Source organism: Pygoscelis adeliae, unplaced genomic scaffold (assembly GCF_000699105.1).
Source record: "Pygoscelis adeliae isolate BGI_AS28 unplaced genomic scaffold, ASM69910v1 Scaffold411, whole genome shotgun sequence".
Taxonomy (NCBI): Eukaryota; Metazoa; Chordata; class Aves; order Sphenisciformes; family Spheniscidae; genus Pygoscelis; species Pygoscelis adeliae.
The window spans coordinates 1,726,477-1,754,333 of record NW_008824111.1 but is presented as its reverse complement, the minus strand read 5'-3'; the positions used below and the strand labels follow the sequence as shown (position 1 = coordinate 1,754,333).

General features: G+C 44.0%; 2 protein-coding genes across 2 annotated transcripts in view; one reads left to right on the top strand and one right to left on the bottom strand.

Annotated features, from left to right (window-relative positions):
* LOC103925502 (ubiquitin carboxyl-terminal hydrolase 4-like) overlaps positions 1-18,470 on the top strand; it is a 48,057-nt gene extending 29,587 nt beyond the window's left edge. Inside the window, exons 11-21 of the mRNA XM_009334233.1 lie at positions 1,036-1,119; positions 1,869-1,963; positions 10,991-11,182; positions 11,719-11,807; positions 12,856-13,071; positions 13,151-13,221; positions 13,830-13,945; positions 14,848-14,997; positions 15,713-15,816; positions 17,419-17,507; positions 17,630-18,470. Coding sequence (XP_009332508.1) covers positions 1,036-1,119; positions 1,869-1,963; positions 10,991-11,182; positions 11,719-11,807; positions 12,856-13,071; positions 13,151-13,221; positions 13,830-13,945; positions 14,848-14,997; positions 15,713-15,816; positions 17,419-17,507; positions 17,630-17,731 — 1,308 coding nt within the window. The 3' untranslated portion in view covers positions 17,732-18,470. The remainder of the gene's footprint in view (positions 1-1,035; positions 1,120-1,868; positions 1,964-10,990; positions 11,183-11,718; positions 11,808-12,855; positions 13,072-13,150; positions 13,222-13,829; positions 13,946-14,847; positions 14,998-15,712; positions 15,817-17,418; positions 17,508-17,629) is intronic.
* Positions 18,471-22,470: 4,000 nt separating this feature from the next.
* Positions 22,471-27,806, bottom strand: EMC3 (ER membrane protein complex subunit 3). Its single transcript, XM_009334224.1, has 7 exons — positions 27,748-27,806; positions 26,837-26,930; positions 26,025-26,129; positions 25,257-25,338; positions 25,027-25,106; positions 24,327-24,409; positions 22,471-22,718 (listed from the first exon to the last, which is right to left on the bottom strand). Exons 2-7 carry the CDS (start codon positions 26,841-26,843, stop codon positions 22,590-22,592), a joined length of 486 nt encoding a protein of 161 aa, XP_009332499.1. The 5' UTR covers positions 26,844-26,930; positions 27,748-27,806; the 3' UTR covers positions 22,471-22,589.
* Positions 27,807-27,857: the final 51 nt, after the last annotated feature.

The window sequence follows — 27,857 nt, the reverse complement described above, 5'->3', positions numbered from 1 at the left end:
AAACCCCGGGGTTGAGATAAAGATGGTTTAATAGGTGAAGGAAAAGTGGGGAGGTGGGGACAATGACACAAATGGCGCAAAGGAGATCACTTGCCACTTCCCATGAGCAGACCAGTGCCCAGCCAGTGTCTGAGCAATAACCTTGGAAGCCAAAACCACCCTTTCTTTCTCTACCACAATTTTTATTGCTGAGCATTACATTATATAGTACAGAATAGCCCTTTGGGCAGTTAGGACAGCTGTCCTGGCTGCATCCCCTTCCAACTTCTTGCCCACCCCCAGCCTACCTGCTGATGGTGCATAGTGGGGACAAAGAGAAAGCCTTGACGTTGCACAAGCACTGCTTAGCAATGACTAAATCATCAATGTGATATCAACATTGTTTTAGCCACAAATCCAAAACGTGGCACCATACAGGGTGCTATAAGGAAAGTAACTCCCTCCCAGCCAGCCCCAGTGCAGTATAATACATGGTGTGTCCTGTTCTAGGTGAGCTCTGGGGATTTGTTTCAGTCTGAGGGCATGTCCAGCACAGAACTCTTAAAAAGAAGTAAACTACAGCCTGTATTGATGACATTGCCCATCAAATGAAGGTTTAAGTGGTCCGATCTGCTCAGGAGGGTCCATCCTTGTATGCAGTCCACACACACGTTTGCCTTCCTGTCTGTCAAGACTTCTGACTTGACCTCCAGAGGCACTGGGGAGAATGGCCCTAGGATGTTTTTCATGAGAAAAATAAACAGCAATTTTATGTTCTGAGCAAGCTGCTGTGTCTGGTGATTTTTTTTTTTTTTTTGGGGGGTTTTTCTGCTGACCCTCAAAGCAGAAGGCCAACTGTTCCAAGGGTCTTTCATTCCCTCCAAATCCCTGCTTTGTAAAGTAGAGCTGAGATTCAGAAGACCTTGAAGTGTGTGGCTGTGACCTTAACTTCAGCAGAACTCGTATAAGTTAAAGGGTTTATTTCCATTTTCTTGCTCTCTGCCTTGCATGTGTTTATTTTGCCTGGTGTAAGCATGATGTTATCTTTGTTTCTAGTACCGGGTTGTGGTGCCGATGATGGGGGCCATCTCGGATCTGTGTGAATCACTCTTCAAACTCTCTGGTGTTCCTGCAGAAAATGTAAGGATAAATGCAGCACAGTAATTTTGATAAATGTTTGTTCTTGAAACATTTTGGTGGCTTAGCTTTTAAATGGGTGATAAGCTGAACTTAATGGAATAGTGACAAAACCCTAACAAGTTTGAATGCTGTACTTTGATTGTAAATTTAAAAGATACATGAAACAATGTGTTTATTCTGATACTTCCGTTGCAGTAGAGAGGTTTAAGAGAAGGGGCAGAAAGCTAGCCCCCACCCCCAACATTTCTGATAGTGTAGTTTCCTAGTACTGAGAGATGTTCAATGTCTGTTTTGGGTCCACCTCTTCTTGAACATTCTTTTAATAACAAAGAGATCAGGTGAGCTTTTCCAGAGGGAATGGTTTTGTTGTTGGTGGGGTATTTTCAGGATGCCAGCGTAGCACTTTAATTTATTTCAGTTAATTATAGATGTGAGTGATCTGTGCCTGAAATCCTAGCCTGTTGCTGCTTTGATGTTGGGATCTGTGCTGTTGTTTCCACCAGCTGTTGGAATCGCATCTCCTCAGTATCTCTGTAGAATCAGTCTGTTATTTGCTTTGTTTTTCTGATCCATCTTAACAAATACAGCTAATTAGCTGCTGGGTGCTCTTATAGAAAACAGTGCTGATGGTGTGCTGAAAATTCTGATAAAGAATAGGAATAAACTATTGCTTGAATTTAAAGTTAGTTTGCCTAAATTTATGTAAGCTTTTATTATAATCTCTTTGCAAATATCACTTGCTGTTCTAGATGGTGGTGACAGACGTGTATAATCATCGATTCCACAAAATCTTCCAAATGGATGAAGGTTTAAATCATATAATGCCAAAAGACGACATCTTTGTGTGAGTAAAGTGGGAAGATGCCACGATGCAAAGAATACTACAAAACACTCGCTTTGGTTTCAGGATATAAAACCCGATTTCTGCCCCCCCTCCCCCCCAGCCCCAAACCCTAAGCCTTCCTGTAGACCTTTTGCATGACTTAGCAGTGATGCAGCACTTCTTCTAGCAGCAGATCAGCATGTGCAGTGTTCAGTAGGTGTTTTCCTAACACAAAGGAAGTCATGGCCCTGGGTGATAATGAACTTTTTGTCTCGTCTGTGATCTGCAGTTTGGAACTTTCTACAAGCCTATTTCATAGATTATAATCTATGTCTGGATTACAGTTACGCTTTCACTGGCATTTTTAGGCAAGCTCAAGCTTACTGTTCTTATGCTCCAAATCAGCCAAAAGCCTTGGAGCTGTTATTAGGATAGCATGAAGTCTAAGCTGTTGTACTCTGCCTCTTCTAACACCCAACATAGTTGTTACAGCGCCCAGCTAACCATGACTGGAGGTTCTTGATAGACTCTTGACTGGCGCTTACACTATTTGTGCCTTAACTGTGGTTGCGAGGGACTTCAGCGAAGCTGAGAATTTGGTTGTGCTTGATGTTTTACATACATGTGGTGGATGAGATGTCTCTAGTCATCTGTGAAATCTGGTGAGGAGAGCAAAAGTAGCATTCCTCTATTGCAGCTGGAAAATGAAAAATATTGCATGTGAAGTGCAAAACGGACTTTGAGGCTCACAACTGAACCTGGGGCTTGTGAGGTCAAATCCAGCCCTTCATCACAAGTCCAGTCTTCCTCATGTGAGAATGTTCCAGTGCAGGGATGTTGCTTCCGTAAAATTGTTGTGCCAGTGTGAAGTCTTGCACTACTATACTCTGGTGCTGTGGGTACCTTCCACTGCTTGGGATGCTGTGACATACTGCTTGGGATGCTGTGACATACTGCTTGGGATGCTGTGACATACTGCTTGGGATGCTGTGACATACTGCTTGGGATGCTGTGACATACTGCTTGGTGCTGTTCTGTCATGCTGTCTGTTGTGACCTCATTGCTGAGATTGAGTTTTTCTGAAGGTTCTTGTCATGTTGTTGTTTTCTTCGATTGCAGCTAAAGGTGTGGCCAGTTAGGATGCCTAGGAAGGACATTTGGCTTCTGTGAAATCTGTTTTGTGAGGGTATTGTGAAGTGGTTAGATTGTAAGTAAGTCTGTCTCTGAAGCCAGTAAAACATTGAAAAAACAAGAAGTGTGTTATTACAATAGTAATTACAAAAATACCCCACTTTCCTACAGGCATAACATGTTGCATATTCCTCCACAGAAAACAACTGTCCGAATTAGCTCTGCTCCGTCGGGGGGGGGAAGCATTAGCTGAACTGCAGCTCCATGTGTATTTTACTTTGCAGTCACCACTTCCTTTTATGTGCAGGCACAACTGTAAATGGGGTGATGCTATGAGTCATAGTCATAGTGAGTGAACTGACCTGGGTTAAAAATAATCCTCCAAGGAAGAGGAGAGGTAGCAGGAGGAAGTTTTGCTAATCCTGTTTTTCCATGTAAACCATCTAAGATGTTTTCAGCACTGGGACAAGAGCAAGCAGCCAGGCACCAGGGCAAGGATTAGGAGTAAGCTGCTCATAGGAACTCTCTTTAATGGGTGATGCTGCCAGGAAAAATACATGTAAAGTAATATTCTAACCTACAGCTAAAAAATAGCATTCTTTTGTTGAAAGGGAGTCTTGTCTCAAAAACGCAACACAGAAACACTTGTTCATAAAGAGCAAAACTTTTTATGTAACGGCAAAAGCATAATTATTTTTGTCGTGGACAATCTGCTTACCTTGTCTGGTTATAAAAAGTCTGCTCTTAGGTGTTCTAATCTGCTCTTAGTTGTTCTAAGGTTTAATTAAATCATTCAAGAAATGGTAATAGCAGTGCGAAGGTTCTTAAATTCTGCTCTGTTTCCATCTATTAAGGTCTTGTATCTGCTGAAGTGGGTGTGGAAGGAGGGATTGACAGTACATCGGTTTTGTGTTAAGACCAGTACAAGGGGGGAGCGATCAGGGTGGGTCTTCAACTCGGGACTTCTGAACTGCAGGTTTGAGTGATTCTTTAGGAATTTTTACCCTTTTGCTGTTACTTGCTTGTAGAGCCTGAGGTGAGCAGGCTGTGAGAGTGTAGTGGCACTGGCAGAAACTTTGAAAATTGTCACTGAAAGGACTTGGTTGGATTTCAGACTAGCTGTGTTAGGTTTTTGGTTCACTGGGCTCTTGCAAACTGACTACGTTAAGGATATGCTAAAGGCGTTTTGTTTTGTTTTTTTATTCCATGTATTATGTGTTTCTAGTATCTTTCTAAGAAATTTATGATTTTCTTTAGTTTTTCCTTGCAGGAAATGTTTTTATTTTTTCTCTGTATTTAGCCCATGGTCTGAGGAATCCTTGAGATCTCTGTGAATTAAAACTCTTCAGTAAGTTGAAACTGTCTTGTACGAGTTTTTTCAGGCTTTCTAAATCTTAATGTTTAAGACTGAGAATTATCTGAGTTGCTTTTGGAGTGGTAATATTGCCTGTTTGGACTTGGTACATCATTGGTAAAAAAGTGCATAACTTCCAAAGTAATGTGAATATTTTTGTCCTGCTGGCTTCAAAACTTGTTTTCCATCGTGGAATGTACGTGTAGCCATGGAGGTGCATCTCTGCCTTCTGCTTCTCGCAGAAAGGATGATTTTATACCTGCTAGAGAGGACTCCTGCACAGAACCCCACCCCGGCACTTCTAGCTGTCACACTGGCCCTTGTATGTTTTCCTTCAGTGCTGGGACTTCTCTTGGGTTGTCTGCTTGCTCTTTTTGATGAGAAGCAAATGCTGCTCTGACTTGCACCTACCACTGCTACCCACCTTGGGGCTGGACCCAGGCACTGCAGTGCACGCTTTCTTTGTGGGCCTCTTCTCCCGAACCAGAGCAGGAGCAGCCCCATTCACTCCTCCTGTGTTCTCTGGTTAACTTCTTCCTTCTAGCCTAACTGGCTTAGTGTTCCTAAAATTTCCTGCTTTTTATGTTTTTGGCATGAAAACAGAGCTTATGCTTATCCTAAGTGCTGGTTGAGTAACACTCAGCATTCATTCTTGCACCTTAGCTGGGTTGATGTAACTGTGGAACTAGATGATAACCTGGGTCAGGATACAGGGCAGTGTTAAAATAACCGTTCTCTTGTCCGGCGTGGAGTGCCGTGTTGCTCTGCATACAGCTGTCCTGGTGTACATGTGGAAGCGGATCAAGAGTGGGGCAGGGGCGGATTAAACAGAAACTTCTCAAGTGCTCCTCAAGCTGTCACAAGTCTGGCAGAAGTTATCAACAGTAACGTGTCAGATCAGGGCTTGTTGCCTTCCTGAAGGTGTTGTGTGATGCATGGCTGGAGAATGTGGTAACCTGGTGGTCGTATGTTCAGATTGCTGCTGCTGCCAGTAACATCAGGAGTTTCTGATATCCCAGCAACTTACCTTCTTAGATTGCAGGCAAATATCTCGCTGTTTGTTAAATGGAAAAATAAAAAATATTTCAAAAAAATCTTAAGGCTTTCAGAATCTTCCACCTTTAAAGAACAAAATTGCTTCCACTTGAAACTAAAAATATGTAATTGAAATAATGTATAGTTGAGAAACATTTTATTTCCCCATAGTCAATGAAGAAGACATTAGTGCCCACTAAAAAGCATTTTGTTCTTTTGGTTTTAAATCAAGGCCGATTCTTTAGAGAAGTGAGAGGAAAAGACTTGCTTCTTATGACTTGAAGGATGGCTCTGTATGCCTGCATAGTCCACAAAATGTTTGGCTTGGAAAAGATCCCCTTGTGCTGACTGGTGATGTAGTTGTGGGGTGTATCACTAGTTACACTGACTAATGTATCTCTCTTCTGTTCCTGAAAGAAAACTGTCTTTGTATCGATTAATGAAGGGGAACAGCTGCCTTTTATTAGAAAATATAACTGTGTAATGTTTTACAGTGACAGTATTTTCACCCAAAATTCACAACTGAAATAAATAACAACCTAAAAAAGATTCAATAAATCATGCTAACCCATCAAAAGTGTATTTGCACTACAGTTATACTGGATATTGCCACAAAATAAACTAAGAAGACTTTCTAAAGCGTTAAGTTGGGCTGACAAGATAGCAATTGATTTATAAGCAAGGAAGAAAGAAAAAATTAAATATAAATGGTCAGTCTCTTGCAGTATTTCTCCAGGTTTGCTTTGCTGAAAGCGGTAGCCAGACCTGGGTCTGCATATGACAACAATATCCCTGTTGGTTTGACAGACTTCTGATTTTAGAGTATTCTGCGCTAGCTAGCTAGCAACATGCGTCTCAATTCAAAATTCAAGGAAGAATCTAATACTGTAGAAGATCTGTGCCCCAGCAGGGATGTGATTTAAAAAAAAAGTCGTCAGTACTTTTGTACTGTTGTCTTGCAATGCTTCAGTTGTAAAGGTCACTGAGCAGGAACTGACACAACATGTTGCAGCAGGAGTAGCGTAGCTGGAATATTCTTTATTGTTTTTCTTATATTTGCTTGACAGAGGACACAGTCTGTAGCACTGATATTGTAGTCCAGACTGTGCTGTTGATGAATATTTGTGAAATGGGCAATAGGTGGGAATATTGAGCTTGCACCTTTTTTGGGTGATTTCAGTGGTTGGAAAAGCTGTATTTTTTTTTCCTGTTTTCACCGTAGGAATATGAGGGAAGACATGTTCAGCTGTCTGTGACTTTTGCAGGGCACCTTGGACATCTTGAGACATGCATTGAGAATTTTCACGTCATTTGGAATTTAAGCTGAATGGACAGTAATTTAAAAAAAAAAATCCAATCTTCCGTGAATGGCCAAGATATATTTTCCCTTTCAGCTGCTCAGTTTCTGGCTCATCGATTCTTGTGGTGTATTACCTTACTTGTTGTGCTCTGTGATAGTAAAACTTCAAAAAGAAGAAATGTGAATGTTACTGGGCTTCTCGACATTTCAGTGACCTTAACTCTCAGATGCATCCCAAAATGAACCTGGCTTCTTTTACACAAAAGGACAAAACTACACATTTTCTTCTCCAGGTCACCTGAAAGGGGAGGAGAATTTGGGGCTGGAATTCTCCAAGTCCCTTCTTTCACGAGGCTTTGTGCTTATCTCTTTCTCATCATGACAGGCTTGGAAATGCAAGATGTGTTAATATTTAGCATCAGAGAAGAGGTGAGATGCTTGCAGAAATAGGGGGGTTTGATGTAAGACTTGAAGCAAGATCACTGACACGATGTGTAGGGGCAGTGCAGCCAAAGAATGGTGGGACTAGCCCGCTTCTTACAGCATTGTAGATGTTTCTTTCGAGGCATGTTGTTCCTGTGAAAGGACAGGGAGATCTGTGGCAAATGATCGGAAAGTCACTTATGTAAAGGTGGTCTGCAAATCAATTTGACAACATCAGTTCAGTGTTTGTGCTGAATGCTCTCATTCTCCAGGCTAAGCAGAGAACAGCATTCAGCACATAACCGAAATGCTTACTATTTCTTTTTCTTAGGTTCTGTGAAGTCCAGCCCCGCTAGGACCTCCGGCTCCCGCTCCAATGTAACACCCACACATGCACCATGCTGGTGATATCACATCACCCAGGGATCCTGCTGGAGCTTGGAGCCGGCCTACAAGGGGTCAGGTAAGTACCACTTGAAAACAAACTCCACAGCCCGTTTCAAGGGTATCACTCTTAGTATTTCTTCTTAGTTCTTAAGGCCTAAGAAGAAAAATGTTTTGATGGATAAACTAGATACCCCTGTTCTCTTAGCCTGGCTAATGGGGCATATAATGTAATATGTATTGTTTACATTGATAAAAGTTTCACAAATTGATTTGCAGGTCACCTTTAACCTATAAAAGTGCACATATTTGGATAAGATATATTTAGTTTGCCATACATACCATGTTTTCTGCCTTCCCTTACAACATGCTGTGTATTATGTTTAGATGAGTTCATGATCTTGAAAAACCATGACTGGCTGCAGAAGTGTCAGGTTTGTTAACGTGACGGAGGCTACAACAATTGTTGAACTGACTTAGTTAGGTCAGCAAACCAGCTAGTCTAGTAGTTTTATATTAAATGTTTGAGATGTGTGAGATCTTGTAGCAGACTGATCTAGGAAGTTTGTTCTCACTTGCTGAAATAGGTGTTTTCTTGTTTGAAATGAGGGTTTGTGTCCTTTCCAAAATGAGCTTGTATCTCTTTTTTTTTTTTTTTTTAGCTCTGTAAAAAATCTTGCTGGATTAATTCCCTCATCCTTTATAATCTTGCTTCTCTGTAAGACTGGCAAAATCCTGTGACCAACTTCTACAGGGCAAACTACCTGTTGTCTGAAAAAGTTACATCTGAAGTTTATTTTCTCCTAGTTTACTTGTTTGTATGTGTTCTGGTATTATGAAAGAAAGTAAACAGATTAGGAGTATTTCCACTTCCTAGAAGAGATCAGAATATGTGCAGCCAGGTTTTTTCACCCAGGTTTTTTGTAGTTGCCTGTTCATTCTTACGGTCAACTTTTGAACCTATCATAATTTCACAGCAGTATCTCTGGTTGGTGTGCAGCAGTAATCCTATTCAGACAGATCCGTTTGTCAGCTTCTGCAATGGCATTTTTTTCTACTCTTCTCTGTTCTCATACAAAACACACTTCTTTTCTTGGTTGTTGCTATAGACTGATGTGATCCACATACTGTTTTCCAGCTGGAATTAATATCATAGATCCCAGCACTTGGGAGGGAATGTTTCAATAGCATACAACGTATATATTAGCCTGGTGTTTAGCTCAGAGTATTTTTTTGCTTTCAGTGCCCTTTCATGTAGCTCTGCCTTGTCTTTCTGTAGCTTTTCATGCTCCTGTGCACTTGCTTAACTCTAGTTTGCAAACTTCATTGCTCACTACCTCCTTTCTGAATTATAACCACAGACCTGAAGCCTTCATAACGCTGATGAAGAAGACTGGTCAAGTACTACCCTATTGCTTAGCAGTTTTCAGACACTTTTCAGAGTTGTTATGAATTATAAAGGCAACCAGCCAATATTCAGCAGTGTGGTAGCAGCTGAGCTAATGACTCTGACTTCTAAAACCGTGTTGTGTAGTCTGGTGTAGCATCATCTTTATGTTCTATTATTTCAATTAAGTTGTAAGATACAGAATTACAGTGTATTGTCCAGGAATTCCCAGTATCAGCTCTATAGCCTTCCTTAAACTATAGATAAATATTTTACCTTAGATTTATTTTTTTTCTTTTAGAAGGGATGGCTGTTGCTCGAGACATTCAGAAAATGACAGATCCTGATTCTGATATGTCTGCCTCTAATACTAGTATGTAAAAGCTGTTCTGAGGTGGAGTGGATAGAGGGGCACTTGAGTAACCAAATTTGTTATGTTTCAGTGAGAAGTGTGTGAGATGCTCTTTTGCAGAGTGTTGTAGGGGTACAGCATGCTGGCTGTTTGTGATGGATGACACCTGCATATGGGTAATACTTCGCTTTTTCTTTCTGTCCCTTCTGTTCCGTCGCATGGGCAGGGCTTCATTCAGGTGCATGAGGGTGGAATATAAATGGGGGCTGCATTAATTGCTGCTTGCAGAGCACAGTGTAGGTGGTGTGAGAGGCAGTCACAAGAATGTTGAGGAACGTGTGCATGTTGTCGTGTACTGATCTGTTTTATAGGAGTCCAGCTTAAGGGTCTCACAGGACCTGGAGTTGATTGTAGATGATATTCTGGGACTGAGTATGGTCTTTTGTTATTTAAATAGTGCTAAGTAAAGTAATTCACTTCTTTGTGGTGCTGTTTCTCAGGAAACTTTAGAATGTGTGAACTGTATCCAGTGCTGGCGTCCAGCTGAATAGCACTGACAGTATAGAAAACCTCAACATCCATTTGCGTTGGACTGTCTTATGCTGGCTCTGATCTCTAATGCTCTTGGTTGGCTGGGCTGGGACTCTCTGGAAGGATATTTTTCTTCATGTACTCTACTGACTCAGTGCAGGCCCTGAGCTGGGATCCCTTTTTGTTTAAATAGGATGGAACAGAACTACAACTCTGAAATTTGTTCTCTTCTCTGCTCTACAAGGGCATTTTGAACACAGGAATAAAAAAATGTTTCTTGGCTCTTGAGAGAAGGGAAGTGGCTTGTCTAATGTAAGAGAGCTGTTAAGAGTTGGTACGTTCGGATATGTGATTGTGGTCTTGGTCGTTATGCGTAGTGACATCTTTCATGAAATCTTTCTTTCTCTTTCAGTTTTAAGATAAGTCTGGGACAGGTGACTCACCAAATTAAAGAGCAGTGCGAATCTTTTGTAATGAATAGTCCTGAAGCGAACAATGTGATAGTGTTGGACCACGTGGTTTCTTTTGACTCTGACATCTGCGAATATCTGATTTGCTGTTTCGCCCAGTAGCACAAGCTGTGTCTCAGTCTCCTCACTGTTCTCCAGAGCTGTTTATTTTCTTCCAGAATGTTTTTCTTGTGTGTTTACTGTCCTTGGATTTTTCTATGAAGCAGATGTTTCCAAACTCTAGGTTTTCTGAAACAGTAATGTGAGCTCAGGCCATTAACTGTATGAGAGGCTGGGAGAATGCAAGACCCAAGGTATCAAGAGGGTTTCTTTCTCCAGAGGGAACAAACACTGTCTGAGGGATTTCAAAGTGCATTTAGTATTTTTCACTGACACCGTGATCTGGTTGAAGCAACCTGTAGTTGTCAGGGTAATGCCTTGAGAGGTGAGTGGCAATAGGAATGTGAATTAGGAATAAAGACAGAGGCAGTCGAGTTGGTGGTAGATATGTATCCTGTGCCATTGGGAGCCATGGGAAGTGTTCAGGAAACTGCTCTGTGGCATGAAGACAGAGTACAACCCTTTTTGTACTTCTCAGGAGGACCTGGTGGAGAGACTTGTTGGACTGAGTTCATATTGGTTCTACCTGCTGTGCTTCTTGGCAGTGGAAATAACCTGTGGAAATATCTGTCTTTCAAACAGATACGAAGTTTGCAAGCCAAGTGAGGATGGCTCGGAGTATGTTACTCTCTCTGTTTACTTTCGGGAAAAGACAATGAGGCAATCCAGCAATACTTCAGGGACCGTACTCTTTGGTCAGCCACTATTAATATCTGTGCCGAAACACAAGCTCACTGTGGATCACTTGTACAGTGTGGTTTTGGAGCAGATCAGGTAAGTCATGTCTGCACCTTCGAATCCTATGCAAAGTTCTAGTGGTTGCTTATTCAATTGCACTGTAGCAGGATTACTGCATCCTTGTTAATGGGAAGAATTTTCCTTGACTTGTGTGTGGCGTATAGACCAGGATTTGCATTGCATTAGTGTCTGGTGGCCCCAGGGACATTTCAAGGTCCTAGTTTTTTGGGCTCTGTAAAAGCAGGCCGTAAGGGAATGCTGGTGGTGGTCACAAGGGAAGCTATCTGCTTGGTGTTGCAAAACGGGTTAGGAGCAGAACTCAGACCATGTTTTCAGGGCTCTCAGATGGGGTCACCGTAACTTATTTTTGCCTTTTCCATTTACTGCCAGTAAAACTTGGAACAAGCAGTGAGAACAGAGACTTACTGAATTGTTGATGTTTGACTCATTCTGAGATGCTGTACAGGATGGGTTCTGGTTTGCTGAGGGGATTGGACAACAAGAACTGATGATGGAGAGGGGTGCTGTTGTTCTGATGTACATTGTATGATAAACATATTCCCTCTCTTTAGCCGCTATGTGAAACTCCCTTTGGCGGAAGAATACTCTACACCCTGCCCAGACAAAGGAACCTGCAATGGCTCCAATGGTGTGGTTGAAGGTAAAGTCCTTTCAAAATTGGCTGGAAGCTTTTCAACACTTAAAGCTTTTTATTAGTATTTGGTTTGTACTGTGTATATTTGGTTTAAGCTCTAGCAGATTGTTTTTTCACAATGATTAAACCATGCCATTGCATAGGACTTCTGCATGATATGGTGAGAATTCTTGTAGACGTTTTCCTTCCAAGGGAGATCAGATGTGTGTAACCAGGAGCAGGAGAACAAGGTACGGGATGCATTCATCTTGACCAATGTTAGGGAAGTCCTTGCTTCCCTATTAGGTGTTCAGGTGCCTCCCTCCAGAGGCAGCTCCTTTCCTAATATGCCCTTTGGTGATGAAAACTGGCTTGTTAGGTCACAAAGACAAGTTCTGGGGAAATAAAGTGGAAATGGTATTTTCTATTCATGGACCTAGAATCATGAGGTCTCATTCCTAGGTTAGATGCTTACAAAGAAGCTTTTAACATTAATGGCAAATGCATGTTTCTCTTTCTTCTTTGAAACGATTCACTTGTGCTGCTGTGAGAGTAACAACTAGAACAAGTTAAATGGGAAATTTTAAATGGGGAAAAAAATCTGCCCAGTTTCCCCAAAGAATGGAAATAACTTTCCTGGAGACTTACATATTCCCTTCTGTAAAGACACCCAACTGCAACCTTGCTGATTCTGTCTTGGGATGTTTATTAAGGTGTGCTATCAGAAAGTGTGATTGTTAACCGTCTGTGAACTGAGCACTCTCTGTCATGTCTGATACTAGGATATAAAACCCAGCACATTACCTGGCATCTGCTAAAGGAAAAAAAAAAAAGTTTGGTGGGTGTTTTTTTTTGTTTTGTGGTTTGTTTGTTTGTTTGTTTGTTTCCAAAAACTCCACAACTTCAGAGGTAGTGGTTAGCAAGCACAGATTTCTTTTTCTCCGTGTCTTTTCATTACTTTCTGAGTAATCAGTGTGTGTCATAACAGGCTCATGCAAACAGCTGTCAATGTGAGGTGTCACTCTAAACTTTCAATGAAGCTCTTTAATATTGTACTTGTTTTAAATGTTGCCAGGTGACATTGAAGAGATGGAGCATCAGGATGGCGGACAGGAAGGCAAGGAGAAGCTGGCAGAAGTTGATCCCTGCCACTCTGAGGGTTGTATGCAGATCGAGTCAGCAAGAGACCTGCAGCCTTGCAAGAAGCAGCATTTCACTTTTAGCCTCGTGAATTCCTCTGGGACCTCCGAGATAAGCTCCATTGTAGAAGGAAAAATCTTAAAACTGAATGGTAATTATTGTCTTGCTATGTTTTTTTTTTTCTTCCTTCTCCTTACACATTTGCAATAAATGTTTCTTCTTTCTTGTAGCTTTTTCTGCGCTTGCTATTGACTGGGATTCTGATACACGGAGGCTACTTTTTGATGAACAGGAAGCACAGGTTGTAGTATGCTCTTTTCATAAATAATCTATATGTAAATTTGCATGGTACTTAAAATATTACAGTAAATGGTGAAATGTAGGTGTAGCTCCCTTCATAAAAATTGGAGTCACCAGCATGAGATATGTTTACTTAAAATCTTTTAGTGATAAGGTCTATAGATCTATAATTGCTGATCTGTTTCCAGTGTATTCTGAAAAGTAGACGTTTTAATTTCAAAGCTAAGTACTCTAATTCATAGTCTACTCAAACAAAACAAACCCCCAAAACTCAAAAGAAACCTGAAACCAAATTCATAGAGCCTAGTAGAAAGCTCAGTATTCTTTCTGTGAGAGTTCTGCTGGATCCTGTTTTGTAACAGAATAACCTGTTGTTACTCTTTTGCAAAAAACCCAAACCCCACCAACTTTGAAGTAAGGACATACTATATTTTCTCTACGGACTGTTCATAACACAAGAAAGGAGTGGCTGGAAGCTTGAGATGATTGTGTGGGTGGAGAAGGGGGGGCAGAAATAGGCAGCGTGGTGAAGGTGAGCATGTTCTTTTTCGTGATGTCAAGGATTAAAGACTATGTGGAATTGAATAAAGCATGCATCTCTTTCACCAGGCATTTGAAAAACATGGAAGTATGTTACAACCACAGAAGAAGAAGGCTGTGGTAGCCCTCAGAGACTGCATAGAGCTCTTCACTACTATGGAAACGCTTGGTGAACATGACCCGTGGTAAGAGCCTCTGGCTGCCTGCCATGTTTATCGTAAAATGCCATAACTATTTGAGTTCACATTATTTGTCATGGGATTCTGATAATTTCCTGGGTCTATCCCTTTGTCTTCATCTGTGAGAAGTCTTATCAGTTCTGTGTTAAGTCATTGACTCAATAGGCTGCAGATGTGGGTTAGTAAAAAGTATTTGTTTCCTGCCTTTTTTTTTTTTTTTAATAAAGTGGCCATGGGCTTGTGGCTTCCAAAGATCAGGCTATTTTTAATTCCCCAGCATACATCTGTCTTCTAGACAGTGTCAGAGGAAGCAGTTGTGGTAATAGAGTGAAAGCATGTGGCTACCTTAGGCTTTCATCCTGTATTATTTCTAGCTTGAACCAGTCCTGACCTGCCCCGAACTCTACCAGAAATCCCTAGCCAGAGGGGCTAGGTACAGCAGATCCTAAGTGATCAAAATGTGATTACTGTGTAGTAAGACAGTAAGATGATCTTTGGAGGTTGTTTGCTAGCTGTGTAAGAAGATAACTTACAGTGTAGTAGGTGATGGTTTGATTTCCAATTACATGCTATAGATGTGTTTGCAACTGTTACCTCTTTGAGCTGCATCAGGAGATAATAAAGAAGTAACGGGACCTTTAAACCTCTTTTTTAATGTAGAAAAGAAAAACAAATTTTTGTACAATATTCAGTTAACACACTTGCCATAGGACATTTTGCCTATAAAGTGAAAGCAAGTTGCAGTTTGGAAACCTCTGAGGAAGTGTGTTCACCTGCATATTCCACAGCCAAAATGCCTTCTATAAGGCAGGGACTGTACTGCACTATTGAGGCATCTTTTAATGGAAGGCCAGAAGCTTTTCTTTTAACGTAGTCATTCATTTCCTTGTTTGTTACTCCTTCCTCAGGTACTGCCCTAACTGTAAGAAACATCAACAGGCCACAAAGAAGTTTGACTTGTGGTCTTTGCCCAGGATTTTGGTAGTGCATTTAAAACGCTTCTCATACAGCAGATACTGGAGGGATAAGCTTGACACTGTTGTGGAATTCCCTATCAGGTAGGATTCTTCCCTCAAACTAGGCAGAGCTTGAAGAAGCTGGTCAAGAGGAATCTACTTCTGATGTTACTGTTGGGTGGGCTTGTTATTAAAGCTGTAACTGGAACAGCTCTGTCTTCCGGGTTTGAACTGTAAGACAACAGGCATGAGTCAAGTTGTTTTTTTCTTTTTTTTTTTTTTGGTTTCGGTTTTTTTGTTTGTTTGTTTTAATCTTAACCTTAATCAGTTCTTCACGTCTCAAAGAACACTAGTTACTAGGAGGTACTGTTTCTTCTGAAATTAGGTTAAATCCTTGTGATTCTGCTGAACTTCCACAGAGAGTTTAGCAAATTTGTTGGACAGAGCTGTACTTGTAGTACTGAGGATTGCACAAGTACAAGGTGAAAGCCTGCCTCATCCCTCTGCTTCTGCTTGTCAGCATCTTGCTGCAGGATGAAGTGTGTACCTTACTACTCCTATCTGACTTTTCATGCCTACACAGGGACACTCTGACCTGTCTTATTCAGCACCTCCCTCTAAATCTTTTGGCAGCGCTTGATGTGTTTACCAGGGCCTGCCCTGTGTGGGAGGGGTGACATGTCTGGTCTTTACGCTAATAACATCTGGCTGTTGAGCAGCAGAGTGCAGCACATCTCCACCAGTGCTGCCTGCCTGCAGAGCTTCACTGGTGTCATGCTGATTACTGGTGTACTGATGCTTTTGGATTTCCTTGCAGGGGTTTAAACATGTCCGAGTTTGTCTGTGACCCAAGAGCAGGCTCATACGTGTACGACCTCATTGCTGTTTCCAATCACTATGGAGCCATGGGAGTAGGCCACTGTGAGTAACTGCTTCTCTGTCCTTTGTACGTGAGCAAACATAGGCAGAGGGGTCATGGGAGGGCTCTGTGTGTTGGAGACGTGCAGCAGCCCTCACCAAGCAAGTCTAGTCCAAAACTCACCTGTGTTGTGTATGCAGGTGGGTATCATATTGGAAGGTAACGTCCTTCCTGTTAGGATTTGCAGAGCAGCTAGTCAGTTTTTGTGTAGTTTGCAGCTGCCTGAGGTCTGACTCTGATGCCTGTGGGACCTTGGTTAGTAGTCACTGGAGTGTGTGATGGTGTTCCCCAACGTGTGAGTGGAGTCCAAGGTTTTTCAATGCCGAACATGAAATTGTGCAAAGAAGCTTCTTACTGGAGAGCGTGGGGGAGAGTCTTCAGTGTAAGCTGTTAGTTCAGCTCCAGGACTCAGCTTCTTGCCCTGCAGCACACCAGAGGGCAGCTGCTTCTCCAGTGTGGGTTGCAGCATGACAGCTGCAGAGCAGAGATTGCCAGCATTCAAGCCAGCCAAGCAGGAGCTTGCCAGGTTCCCTCGGTGGTGGTGAGACAAGGTCTGACGAGCAGCAGTCACCTGTAGGCCAGGAAGACAGAGCAGAGGGCATACCTTGTCATGAAGCTGGGTCTGATGCCTTTCTGCATTTCTTGTCCTGAATTCTGTTTGCTGCAATAGCAATTTAAAGCACTTTTTTTTCCCCCCTTTCATTTTCCTTTGTTCCAGAGTTTTTCTAAAACAAGCCACAGACAAATGTGTAGTTCTTGGGACCTCTTGGTTGCACAGCTGGCACTAGCTTGCAGTAGAATGTCTCCACCTTTGCGCTGGCAAGGGCTCACATAGCAGGGAAAATGTCATGCCATCAGGAGAAAAAAACCCTTTGTTATGTATGACAAGTCTGTATTTTCTGTCACTGGTTTTGTTGCAGCATAGATGAAATACATCTGTAGGTGGAGATCCCTGTATCAGGTGTCTGTGCAGATCCATGCTGTAGATGATGCTTCTAGAACCACCCAGAAGTATTTCACTATGAGAGGATGAGGAACCCCTGTTTGGCAGTGTATGTGCTTAACTCGTAGGGTATGTCGCTGTAGGATAGCATTGGCTGAAGGGGGATATGTTTTGAGATTGGAGATCATGGTCACAGAAGTCTTGGTTGGAAGAGACTTTGCAGGACTTTAGTCCAACTTCCTTCTTGAGTGAGGACTCTTGCAAGCACTAGATCAGATCCATCATCAAGAGAAAACTTTTCTTTCATGTGAAAAATGAAAATGCAGCGTCTTCAAACTGTGTCTAGGAAAGCTCTGGCTCAAGGGGGGTGAACAAAACACTATGGTTTTTTTTTTCCCTAAGTTTCTTTGCCCTACATCTCGGCTGTCAGGGGTAAGTCTGGTATGTGGGACATGGTTCTAGACTAGCTGGACCAGCTAGCATGTTCTGGAAGATGTGTATGTTGGTGAACTAGGTTTGGGATAGTTAATGTCAAAGCTAGCTCCTGGCCTCCCGTGCATGCTCAGTTTGAGTCTTGAGCGTCGCTGGTGCAGCGCAGCTGGCGTGGCGTTACCTACTGGTCTTCCTTGGAGTACTGAGCTGCAGTTTCTTCTCCTGACAGACACTGCCTACGCAAAGAACAAAGTGAACGACAAGTGGTACTACTTCGATGACAGCAGTGTATCGGTGGCTTCAGAAGACCAAATAGTGGTGAGTATTTGGCCTGAGGCTAATCTGAATTTGTGCTGAAAGTGTGGTTCCCTGCTTTGGGCGTTATATTTCCAGCCAAGCTGCGTGGATTGTTTCAGATGGTTTTCTTCTTTGTTTGGTAGACAAAAGCTGCATATGTGCTGTTTTATCAGCGCCGAAACAGTGAGGAACATACTGCCCCATCTCCTCCCCAAGAAGAGTGTGACGGCATGGATACCAACTAAACATCACCTCCAGCACTCGGCCACCATGTTAGCGGTCGCTCTTCTAAAGCCATGCCTGAGGCGTCTGAAATTTTTTCTTCCTTCTGTAGGAGTCAAGCAGAAAATCTAGCACTGAAAGATTCAGTGCTGGGGGTTGCAGAATAGCACTGGAGAGCCAGGAATAGGTGCTGACACTTGGGTATTTAGAGGCCAAAAATAATATATATTGGAGCTTCAATAAAGTTCTTTTTAAAATCTGGCTGAGCTGTGTGGCTAGAGGCAGGGGTCGGGGCTGAGCTGGGCTGGGGCTGTGGGTCTTGGCCTGAGGGTTGTAGCTGGGGTCGGGAGAGTACAGCCTGAGCTGGAGGCCTGGCCACAGCTGGGCCTTGTGGGGCCCTTGGAGGAGTACAATGGGTACGATTCTGTGAATCGGCATGGGGGCTTCCTGCCAGCTCTCTGGTGTTGCTGTTGGGCTCTGCCTGTGTCAGGGAGGCTTGCTGCAGCCTTTCTGGAAGCTCGGTTCAAATCTTTGTACATTTGGCCTGTCTGTTGCAGTCTTTGCCATCGTACCTTGGTCCCCTTGCTAAGCAGCAAAGGTTTCTCTTTCTTGTGTCCTTTCACCGATGCATTTGAGGCTCTTCTGGGCAGTTTTGACTCATCTTTTTTCATGTGAACACTGAATCCTGTAATGTAGGAAACTTCACCGGAAGCAAATCATACCTGCCTATGGTATGGCATATATGCAGGCTGATCCCCACAGCAATGCAGGATACAGCTGTTACGGCTTTGGCTCCCATTATTCTGCAGAAAAAGGCGTCATCCATAAGGTTGGCGATTTCTTGTCCTCCCCATTCATCTCCTACACCCCTCACTTCCAGGCTGCTCTGTAAGTACTTTTCTGCCTCCACCATTTCTCCTATGGTTTGTGCAGTGGCAGCATTGTTATCCTTTTTTGCTCATTTATGTGGCTCCTTGGAATTTTCTCTCCAGCAAAGCTCAGCCCTGCGTCCCCAGAGCTGTCGCCTGTAAGGATGACAGCCCAATGCGATGGATTGTGTGAGTTTTCAGTCTTTTCTCTTGCGACTTTTGTTTTTTTGGACTGCTGTTTCAGCCTTGCTCTTCCACCCTTGAGCGCTGCTGTTTAGATCCCCCACCCCCTCATCTTCTGTGAGGCTGCAGGTGTGAAGGTCCTGTCCGAGGTCTCTCTTTGCCTTAGCTGTTCAATAGTTCTGCTCCATCTTTCGGTGCAACTGGCAAATGCTCTTCCCTCTGTCCTCCTTTACTGTCTGTGTTACTTGCAGGACTCAAGTTCAGCTTTCTTCTTGAATGAGGACTCCTGTGAGCACTAGATCAGCTCAGTCCTCAGTGGAGAACTGGTCTTCCCTGTGAAAAAGGGAAAAATCTAGAGCCTTAGTCTGTGTTTTTTGGGGGAAGATCTAGCTCAAGGTGGTGAACCAAACAGGAGGGTTTTTCCTTCTTGCAGCCAAGTGTGTTAGCAGAACAAAAGGCTAAGGCAGGCTACTGCTCTGCTTCCCCCCCCCCCGAAATGTGTGCTTGCAGCCCTTCTTGCAGCCAAGTGTGTTAGCAGAACAAAAGGCTAAGGCAGGCTACTGCTCTGCTTCCCCCCCCCCGAAATGTGTGCTTGCAGCCACTCGGTCCTCTGTGCACAGGCCCTGTGGCTTCATTGCTGACCATAACCACCTCTGATGGTCAGCGTAACAGCGGTCATCCATTTAACTCCAAATATGCCAGCTCAGCTCTCTTTCCACAGCTCTCAGCGACAAGCCCCATAGGAAATTGTTGGGTGCCCGTCCCTGCTGTGCTGCAGCCGAGCAAAAGCCCAGCCAGCTACTCGCTGTCTTCTCCTGCTCCGAGCAATGGGAGAAGGGAGGGCAGCACATTGCGGCCCCTTAGTCAGGGCGCTGGAAGGCGATAGAGAGCAGGAGGGCGGGCTGCCTCTGGCTGGCGCACTAGCGTTGTGATCCTCTTCCGCGAAATTTTGCTTTTAAAGCATTGAAATCTGAATTTTGAGATCAGAATTGCTTAATTGCTTCTGCTGTTCTGGTTTTCGGGTTGTTTGGGATTTTTACAGCTCTTAATATTGTATTTCTGTTTTTTTCCTCGTTACTGAGGGGAGCATCCAAAAAGCAGTTTTTAAGCTGTAGCACTGCACTGAATTACTCTGATCAGCATTTTTTTGTTCGTTTTACCCTGAAAGAAAATCATGTGGGCATTCCGAAATGGGGAAGAGAGGAAAGGGAGGGGAGTAAAAGACCTTTTTAAAAGAAAAATCAATCTGCAGTATCCTTTGTTCTCCTCCTCGCCTCCCTACCTGTGCCGACACTGAGAAACTGTGGGGCTAAATCTCCGATGCTCAGATGCTGAACAGACTCGGTTGTACCGCAGAAAAAGTGGCCCAGCTCTTACTTTCTCTGCCTCTGAGCTGATGGGCTGTAGCTGGGGTGTGTGTGTGTGCTGTAATACCAGACCTGTTTTTTAGACTAGCACTTTGTAAGTGGCTGGCTCTATTGTACAAAGAGGAAAATTAAAGAGTGGTTTGCACTGAAACTGGGTTTTGTTGTATTTTCAGCCTTCATTATGTGGCCTGAGACTGCTGGTTGTGGGGATGCCTGGTGCTCCAGGAGCTCTTTCAGCTGGGGGAGGGTGAGTCCTGCGGAGCCAACCCTTCCCTTCTCTGCCAGTGGGGATCTGGGAGAAAAGCAGCCGTTGCCTGCGCCGTGCTCTACATCTGAGAGTTCGTGCTCGCTGCAGGGTTGCCTTTTCTTGCCTGTGGCGCTGGATTGCTGATACCTGGTGCTGTAGCAAAACCCGTCCTTGCCTTTCTCTTGTGCTGGGTAGCCTCAGCTACGGCTTCCTCATCATTCTTCTTCCTCTGCGGATCTCGGGGCGGTCCTGGCCTTCCTTCTGTCCGTTTTCTCCAGGGGTATCAGGGCTTCTTGTGGCTGTAGCACTGAAATAGTTGTCCTGCAGTCGCTGCAGTTTCCTCCTCAGGGCAACCTGAACGCGTACACAAGAGCACGCTGGAAAAGACTGAGGAAGCGAAATGTAACAGGCTTGTGTGCATTTAGCATTGGTGTGCGTGCAGGGGATCTGGGGGATTGTCAAAATCTTGCAGGTCAAGGCAGGCTGTGAAGCCCCGGTAAGAAGGTTTGAAGTCTTCATGTTGCGATTACAGTGTAATAGCGGAGGAGCTTGATCTTAGCTGGAGCCTGAGAGAGGGTTAGAAGAGCCTTAGTGTAGAACGGCAGATGGTGAGCTTCGCTATGAAATGCTGACCACTGAAGCGTGGTGTGAAACCCATGACGGGAAGAAGGGAAAGCAAAGGGGTAGCTTTTGGGTGCGGGGGCGTTTGGGTATTCTGTGTCAGCGTGCGGGAACGGCTTATACAAGAACTCCGAGGACATGAAGCGAAATGAAATTCCCCACTGCAAAAGGGAGGGAAAAATAACCTGAAACACAAGTTGTGTTGTCAGTGAAGCACTGTTACTGCATTCAGGAAAGGGGTCTCTGGGGCAGAAAAGAGCATCTCTGAGCTAAGGCTCCTGTTCAGAAGGGAGATGGTTTTGGTAGGAACCAAAAACAGGCTGTCTCTCAGTCCTGGCTCAGCTCCTGCTTTGAAGAGGGTGTGCAATTTCACCCTGAAAAAAACAGGCTCAGAATAAAGACGGGGAAAAAAATAACAGCTACAGGGCACGGAACAGCTTCTAAGAAGCATTTCCCCAGGCTAGGACTCTTCTCCCTGGGGAAGAGCGATCTGAGGAGCTCCTGCAGAAGGACAAGGCAGGAACAGTCGCTCCCTGTTCCCTACAGTGCAAGAAGATGGTCAGGCAGGAGGCTTAGAACAAGGTATTTATTTCCCCCACCTGGAACAGTATCAACTGAACAGGGACTACAGGGAACAGCCAGGCACCCTTGCGAGGTGTACATCCTGCTGCGAGTGTGGCAGGCAGGAAGGGCTCTGTAGGCAGTCTGAGGTGCTTAGAAATGGACTTGGGATCAAATTAATGGGGAAATAGTCTGTGTGTTTGCTACCTCTGCGTAGAAATGCCATCTCTGGCTCTCCGCTGCCCAAAGACCTCTGAGGACCTGCTCTGCCCAGGAACGAAAGCAGCAAAGAGGGGGCCAGAAGTTGCCCCCGTGACCACCGGTGTGTCCACCAGCAGGCTGACCAGGGCACAAGGCGGCAGATGGGATTTTGCAGCACTGGGGAGCCTTGGTGCAGGCTTGGCTACGAGAGGAAGGTGAGCTGTCCCATGCTTTGCTGTGGGCAAGTGGTGAGTATCTCCCTCTTGCTTCTGTTTCCTTCTGAGAAATCTTCAAACCCCGATTATTGTAATGGGAAAACGAGTATAAAGAGGAAGGACAACCACCGCTTTCAGAAACTGAGTCCCCACACTGCTTCTGAAGATGCGTTAGAGACTTTGTCACTGTCAGTTTTGAATCGTTGACGTGATGTTGTCTTAATTGTTCAAAAGCAAAGGATAACTAGCTATTCACTTGTTTAAAAGCATAAAACCAGAAGCATACGCGCTACTTGTACTTTTTCAGTCTCACGAAGTTTTAAGTTCCTTAACTCAACCAAGTTCGCTCTTTGTGTACTAGAACTAGAAATTTTAGGTCTCTTCTCCAGCATACATTTCCCAGGAAGAGAAACAATTCCAGCTAGAAACCCACACCGAGAGCCTTTGGCTCAAATACGACATACTTGGTCCTGGGGCTCAAATCAAAGGTAACTGCAGTTCTGAACATGGTGTTTTCCTTTTATTCTCAGCCTTGCTAAAATACATTATATAGTTTTAAGTAACAGATTTCTTTTCAAATTACTTTTACAAGAAGAGACAAAAGCATATTCTCAAATTCAGAAGATGGAGGTCTGAAGTTCTTCCTTAAACATGCCTTCAAAATGGAGGTCCTTTGCCATGAGCTCCTCTTCGACATCTTCTAAGGCCCACTGATGATCAGTCAATTCTAAAGCTTCCCATTCCGTCTGCATTGATAATGAACAGAGGTAGAGAAAGCAAAGCAACACAGTATTAAAGTAGTTAGACAAGAACTGTGCAAAGCAGTGCTTACCTTAGAAACTGCAACAAAAGCAAGTTCTATTAAAAACCTGGCAATCCTGTCAATTCTCTGAAATCAGTGTTTTACACTTAATTGGGTATTAGATAGTTGGTCAATACAAGTACATCATAGAAATTAGAAAAATGACATTATCTACTTTTTGAAAACCCTCTCATCTTCTGGAATAGTCCATTTCTTCTAAAAGAGCTGTCTCTAGAAACAGAGCTAATTCTGTTCTGGGGGGGCCAAGGGCCTTGTGGTTAGTTAATTCTTTAGTTCAGAGACATTTGATAGAAACAGTTACAGGCCAAAACTTTTGCAGCTGCTCACAGACTTGATGTGCCTCGTTAGACTGTTCTCCGACCAACAAGCTCCCTTGGAGCTGGAGAGTTCATTAATTCATTAAGCCATAGTATAGCACAGTGTCCATAGCAGCCCAAGACCTAAGAACAAATTTCATCCTAAATATGAGAATGATCTCCCCCGCTACTCATTTGCCACCACCTACGAACACAAATCTCTCCTCCTCTTAGTCTGTTAAGCGCTGCTCCAGTAAGTGTCGTGGAATAAGCTGCATACAGCCTGCAAAATCACGTCATGCGATGCCTGTAAAGAGATTTGTATTTCTTGGCCAGAACACTTCTGCAATATGGGCTTGCTTTCTTTGTTCCTGCTGGGGGCCATGTAGCTGGTTCAGGTCCTTACACGGCTGAACAGCCACACTCCTCTGGACAGCCAGTACTGGAAAGGAAGTGGGAAAGACACGAGCCAGGAGAGCGCACGGTACTGGTTGGAATTGCACCTCAGTGCTGACAGTTTGTGACAGAACGGTCACTGCTGCAGCAGAGCTGCAAACTGCAGCCACCTTCTTCCCTGGCTGAGCTTCTGGCTGGGTGATGTGGTTTTTTTTAACCAGGAAGGTTACGGAATACAAGAAACTGCAGGAGCAGACCATCCTGACTTCCCAGGCAGCAGGTAGTGGGTGGGTAAATCTCTACTATAGTACATAAAAACAGAAACCAGGACCTTCCCTTCGTGCACGAACTAGGGTTGTGAAAGGTAGAGGCAGTCTAATACGCAAGTGCCTATGGAGACTGCTTAGGAGAACTTCAAGACAGTCAAACCCTGACAGATTTTCCACTGAGCTAACTCGCTTACTTGATTTTCTTATCCAAGCTCCATCATGTGCCTGCTGGGCTCAGCTGCACTTCTAACACAACTTTTTGGGAGCCAGCTTCTGCTTTGGAACTAGATCTCAAGGGAAAGAAAAAAAATCTTCCTCCGCAAAAGCAGAAGATGGCACATAACTTCAGCTTTTGTATCAGGAACGACTGACTAATCAGGTTTACTTCAGGGTATTAGGGCTCTGCCAGACCCAGGGCAGCTTCCATACCCTTCATCAGTTGTCAGCTCTAATTTTAGGAACAGGAATCCAGAGCAATTCCCTTACTTGACGCAGGGAGAGGCCGAGTTACATATAGCCTACAATCCTGTAGGTTCACAGCAAAGAGGAATGCAGGTGGGAATACCGTACCTTAAATGCTTTGTTAGTATCTGCTGGCATGGCCATTGCTGCCCCTGTCATTTGTTCTTGCATCACCCTAGACTGATCTGCAGCTACAAAAGAGAAACGAGAGGTTGATTTTTATTTGTGTCATTTAAACAGCATTTCTTGGGGCACAGTGCCACCAGGCTGGTTTCTAGCTATAGACTAGAAAGTTGCAGAAACACCCAGAATGCAATACTAACATGCCAAAAAGAGTTCTCACAAGACATCTTGTTCCCACCCCCTACATCTTAGCTAAATTTACATAAAATATGCAGACAAATTGAGGAAAGGATGGTCTTCTACATTCCCAATACCCCCAGAAACAGTATCTGTCCTGCCCTGCATCTAGCATTAAGAAATCGTTGCAGCGTTCCTTAAAACCGATACTTGCCAGAAATAAAAGCAGGCCTGAGAGCAAAACTTCTGCACACCAATTTAATGGGAAGGGAAGCACGGGTTAACTACCATGGGAGTTTACGAGCAGTTAGCCAATGGCTGGTGCAGAAGATTTGGGTACTTGCTGCAGGTGATGTCAAACCTGGCCAGCGGAGAGTAACCTCACAGAAGCGAGAGAGGCGTTCAAGAGCTTTTTGGCTGGAAACTTAGAAATCCTTCCCCAGCCTCCCTCAGAAGTCATCCCATGGAAGGAGAAGCCAGCTCTTTCACCAAAATGACAGTGTCTTACCATTGTCTTGGCCCAGGATGAGAGTATAAATACTTCTGAGTCCAAACACATTCAAGAAGTACCAGGAAGCAGAGCTCACCCTGATAAATCAGACAAGCATGGTTGATTTCAGTTCAAAGCTGGCTTGTGATCTCATTTCAGAAGCACGCGCAGACCGTTCAAGGGTTATTAACACATTCAAAATTTTCCAAGTGAATATTCGACCTTGCTTGCTGAGGACACAGGCTTACCAGGACGCATCTAAAGTGAGCAGTTCAATTCCCTGCTGCAACATTGGTTTAAAACGCAGCGTCAGAGGAAATGGGACCTTTGCTGCAGGATAAAAAAAAGCCCAGTTTCACAAAGTGACACTACATAATTGCAAAGCGAGTAGATAGTTCCTTTATTAAATCTAATGTAGTCTGAATGCAATGCATACCATAACAAATTAATACGTACTTTTGAAAAAGCTGTAGTTCTGTATTTATTTTAATATCAAAAGACTTCTTGAAACTTAATCAGATGGCCAAACCATCACAGGTATTGTTAGCGACTGTGAAGGGGAATGTCTTTTGTTAAGGAAACAGTTATCATAAGCAGTAAGAAAAAACACAGAACTGTGAATTTAAGGAAGTATTTCTGATGTGTACACCCTGCATTACACAGTAACCAACTCCCTGCACAGGTTCAGAGGAAAATCCACTGTATCAGCTTGAAATTTAGGCAGTTTTAATAAATTTAAATATTGGTTTTGCCACTACAATTGTTCCCGAATACATGAGCTATTTTCTTTGTGACCATGGCCGGTACTCTGAAAATAATTTTCCCTCCTTTGCTATGGGGCAAGCAAATCAATGCAGTTCACGGAGTCAGTAGTGGCAGCGCCGTAAGCCAAATTCACACTGCTTCCGATCGACTGCTTTCAGGTAGAGAAGCAAATCTCTGATGCAGCCCAGACCCTCGAGGTCATCATCAGAAACACGGCCAGATCCATGGGCTGTGTTACTCCAGACACTTACTTGTGACAAATCCTGAAAACGTCATGTTGATCCAACCACCGATGAGGATCATAGGCAGAACATTGGTTACATTCCCTTTCATCATATCTGTCAACATGGTAGGATCTGCAAATCATAGATTTGATGTAAAGTAGCAGTGTATCACAAGACATTACCTTACTTCACCAATGTCAGCTGTTTTAATTAAGAAACTGCATGGGAGATAACAGCCCTATCCCATTATCTAGTATTGTCCTATCCCCTATCTATTATTTTCCACTTGTAAAATACTTTGCAAAGTGAGATGAGCAGCCAGCGTGGCGGTGGCGGCTGCTGCTGCCAAAAGGGTGTCGTGTTCTCTGCTGTGTCTGACCCTATCCCTTCCTCCAGATCGCTGAACTTGCTTGACCCCTCTGCCAGCTGATTTAGCTAGAAAAGGGACAACAAACTGTCCAGCTAATTTGCTGCTGACATCTTTGGCCACATTAATAAGTTAAATCAGTTTAGAGAAGGTCCTGCAGGAGCTGGTGCAAATAACTGACAAAAGGACACAAGTGAGAGCAGGACTTCCCATTTCTGGCAACACTGAGGTGGTTGTGGTCTCGTGAGATGCTGCAGGCAGCTGGGGGTTGAAGTTAAGCAAAGTGAAGTAACCTAAGACATTGCTACCAAAGAGAGGGATCTCGCTCCCCCCTCCTCCCCAATACCCAGCTGCACAGTCCCACCCTCTCCCTCACATTCACTGAGCTCTTTGCAAAGTTGATTCACCTTCCTGCCTTGGCAGAAAATTATAGTTTTTTCTGCCCTGCTGTATTTATGGTACCTTAACGTACCTGTCATTGGTGAGGGAGGCACTACCTTTCTTTTCGTCTTCTTAAAAAATCCATCCTCTGGGTTATTAAAAAAATATTTCCGGGTCAGAAAAGACTGAAAACAAAAAGAGTCAATGCCAACACCGTAAGAAATGAAAGGACAGAAGCATTATTGTATTTCTGTACATGCAGACATCTAACGAGCTCTTTCATAACTCGCCCTTCTTTCTCGGGAGGTACTTCACTGCCCGTATGCTCTAAAGCTCCTCACTTTTCTGCTTCCCTGGATCCAGAGTACCAGTTCTCTGGCTTTCTAAAATTCCTAAAATAATTCTAAGAATTCTCTGAAGAAGAATCCACATTAAGTAAATATCCCTTAGCGCTTTGTGCAAAGTTCTTGCTGGTTCAGTACTGATACCGGTACATCGGCCATTTTCATTCCCCGCAGCTGACTTTGGGATTTTACAATATACGTATCTGGCAGCAACCGAGCCAATAGGAGCGACTGATTTTTAGTTGAGCAAACATTACGGCTGACATTGTACGACTACCTCGTTATCCCAAGGTTTTATTAAATCCCTGTGTATTTGATGGCAGATGTTAAACACGATGGTTTGGACGCAGACTTCATTTTAGTACGCAGTTAAAGCACCAAGCAGTGGAAGCTAACATTAATGTCGGGGAAAAGGCAGGGCCAGTGGTCCCGTGTCCAGGTTTCCTCAGCATCTGCTACCGACCGCCCTTGTAGACGCTGCTCCGGGCCAGGGGAGACCCAGCCAGGCGGCCCGACCCCACGGGGCACCGGTGCAGGAGCTGCCCGACGCCCGAGAGCACGGCTAACCACGGCGCTCCCCGGAGACGACTTCTCGCTTTGTGCTCGTTTGCCAGCTGCCCCCTGTCTCAAGCACGAAGCCGTTCGCGCAGCTCCCTACCTGTTTCGGAATGTATTTCCCGTTTTCCCGGAGGACTCTGCTCCGAATCAAGACTTGGCTGGAAAAGAGACACGTCGCGTCAGCGGCGCGGCCGCAGGCGGGAGCGGGCC

Excerpts from the sequence above, each read along its gene's own strand:
- EMC3 (XM_009334224.1), bottom strand. Across the intron at positions 25,339-26,024 it reads GTTTTCAGGATTTGTCACAA|CAAAGGTCCCATTTCCTCTG; the intron begins GTAAGTGTCTGG and ends TTTATCCTGCAG. Across the intron at positions 22,719-24,326 it reads ATACTAACAAAGCATTTAAG|ACGGAATGGGAAGCTTTAGA; the intron begins GTACGGTATTCC and ends TTATCAATGCAG.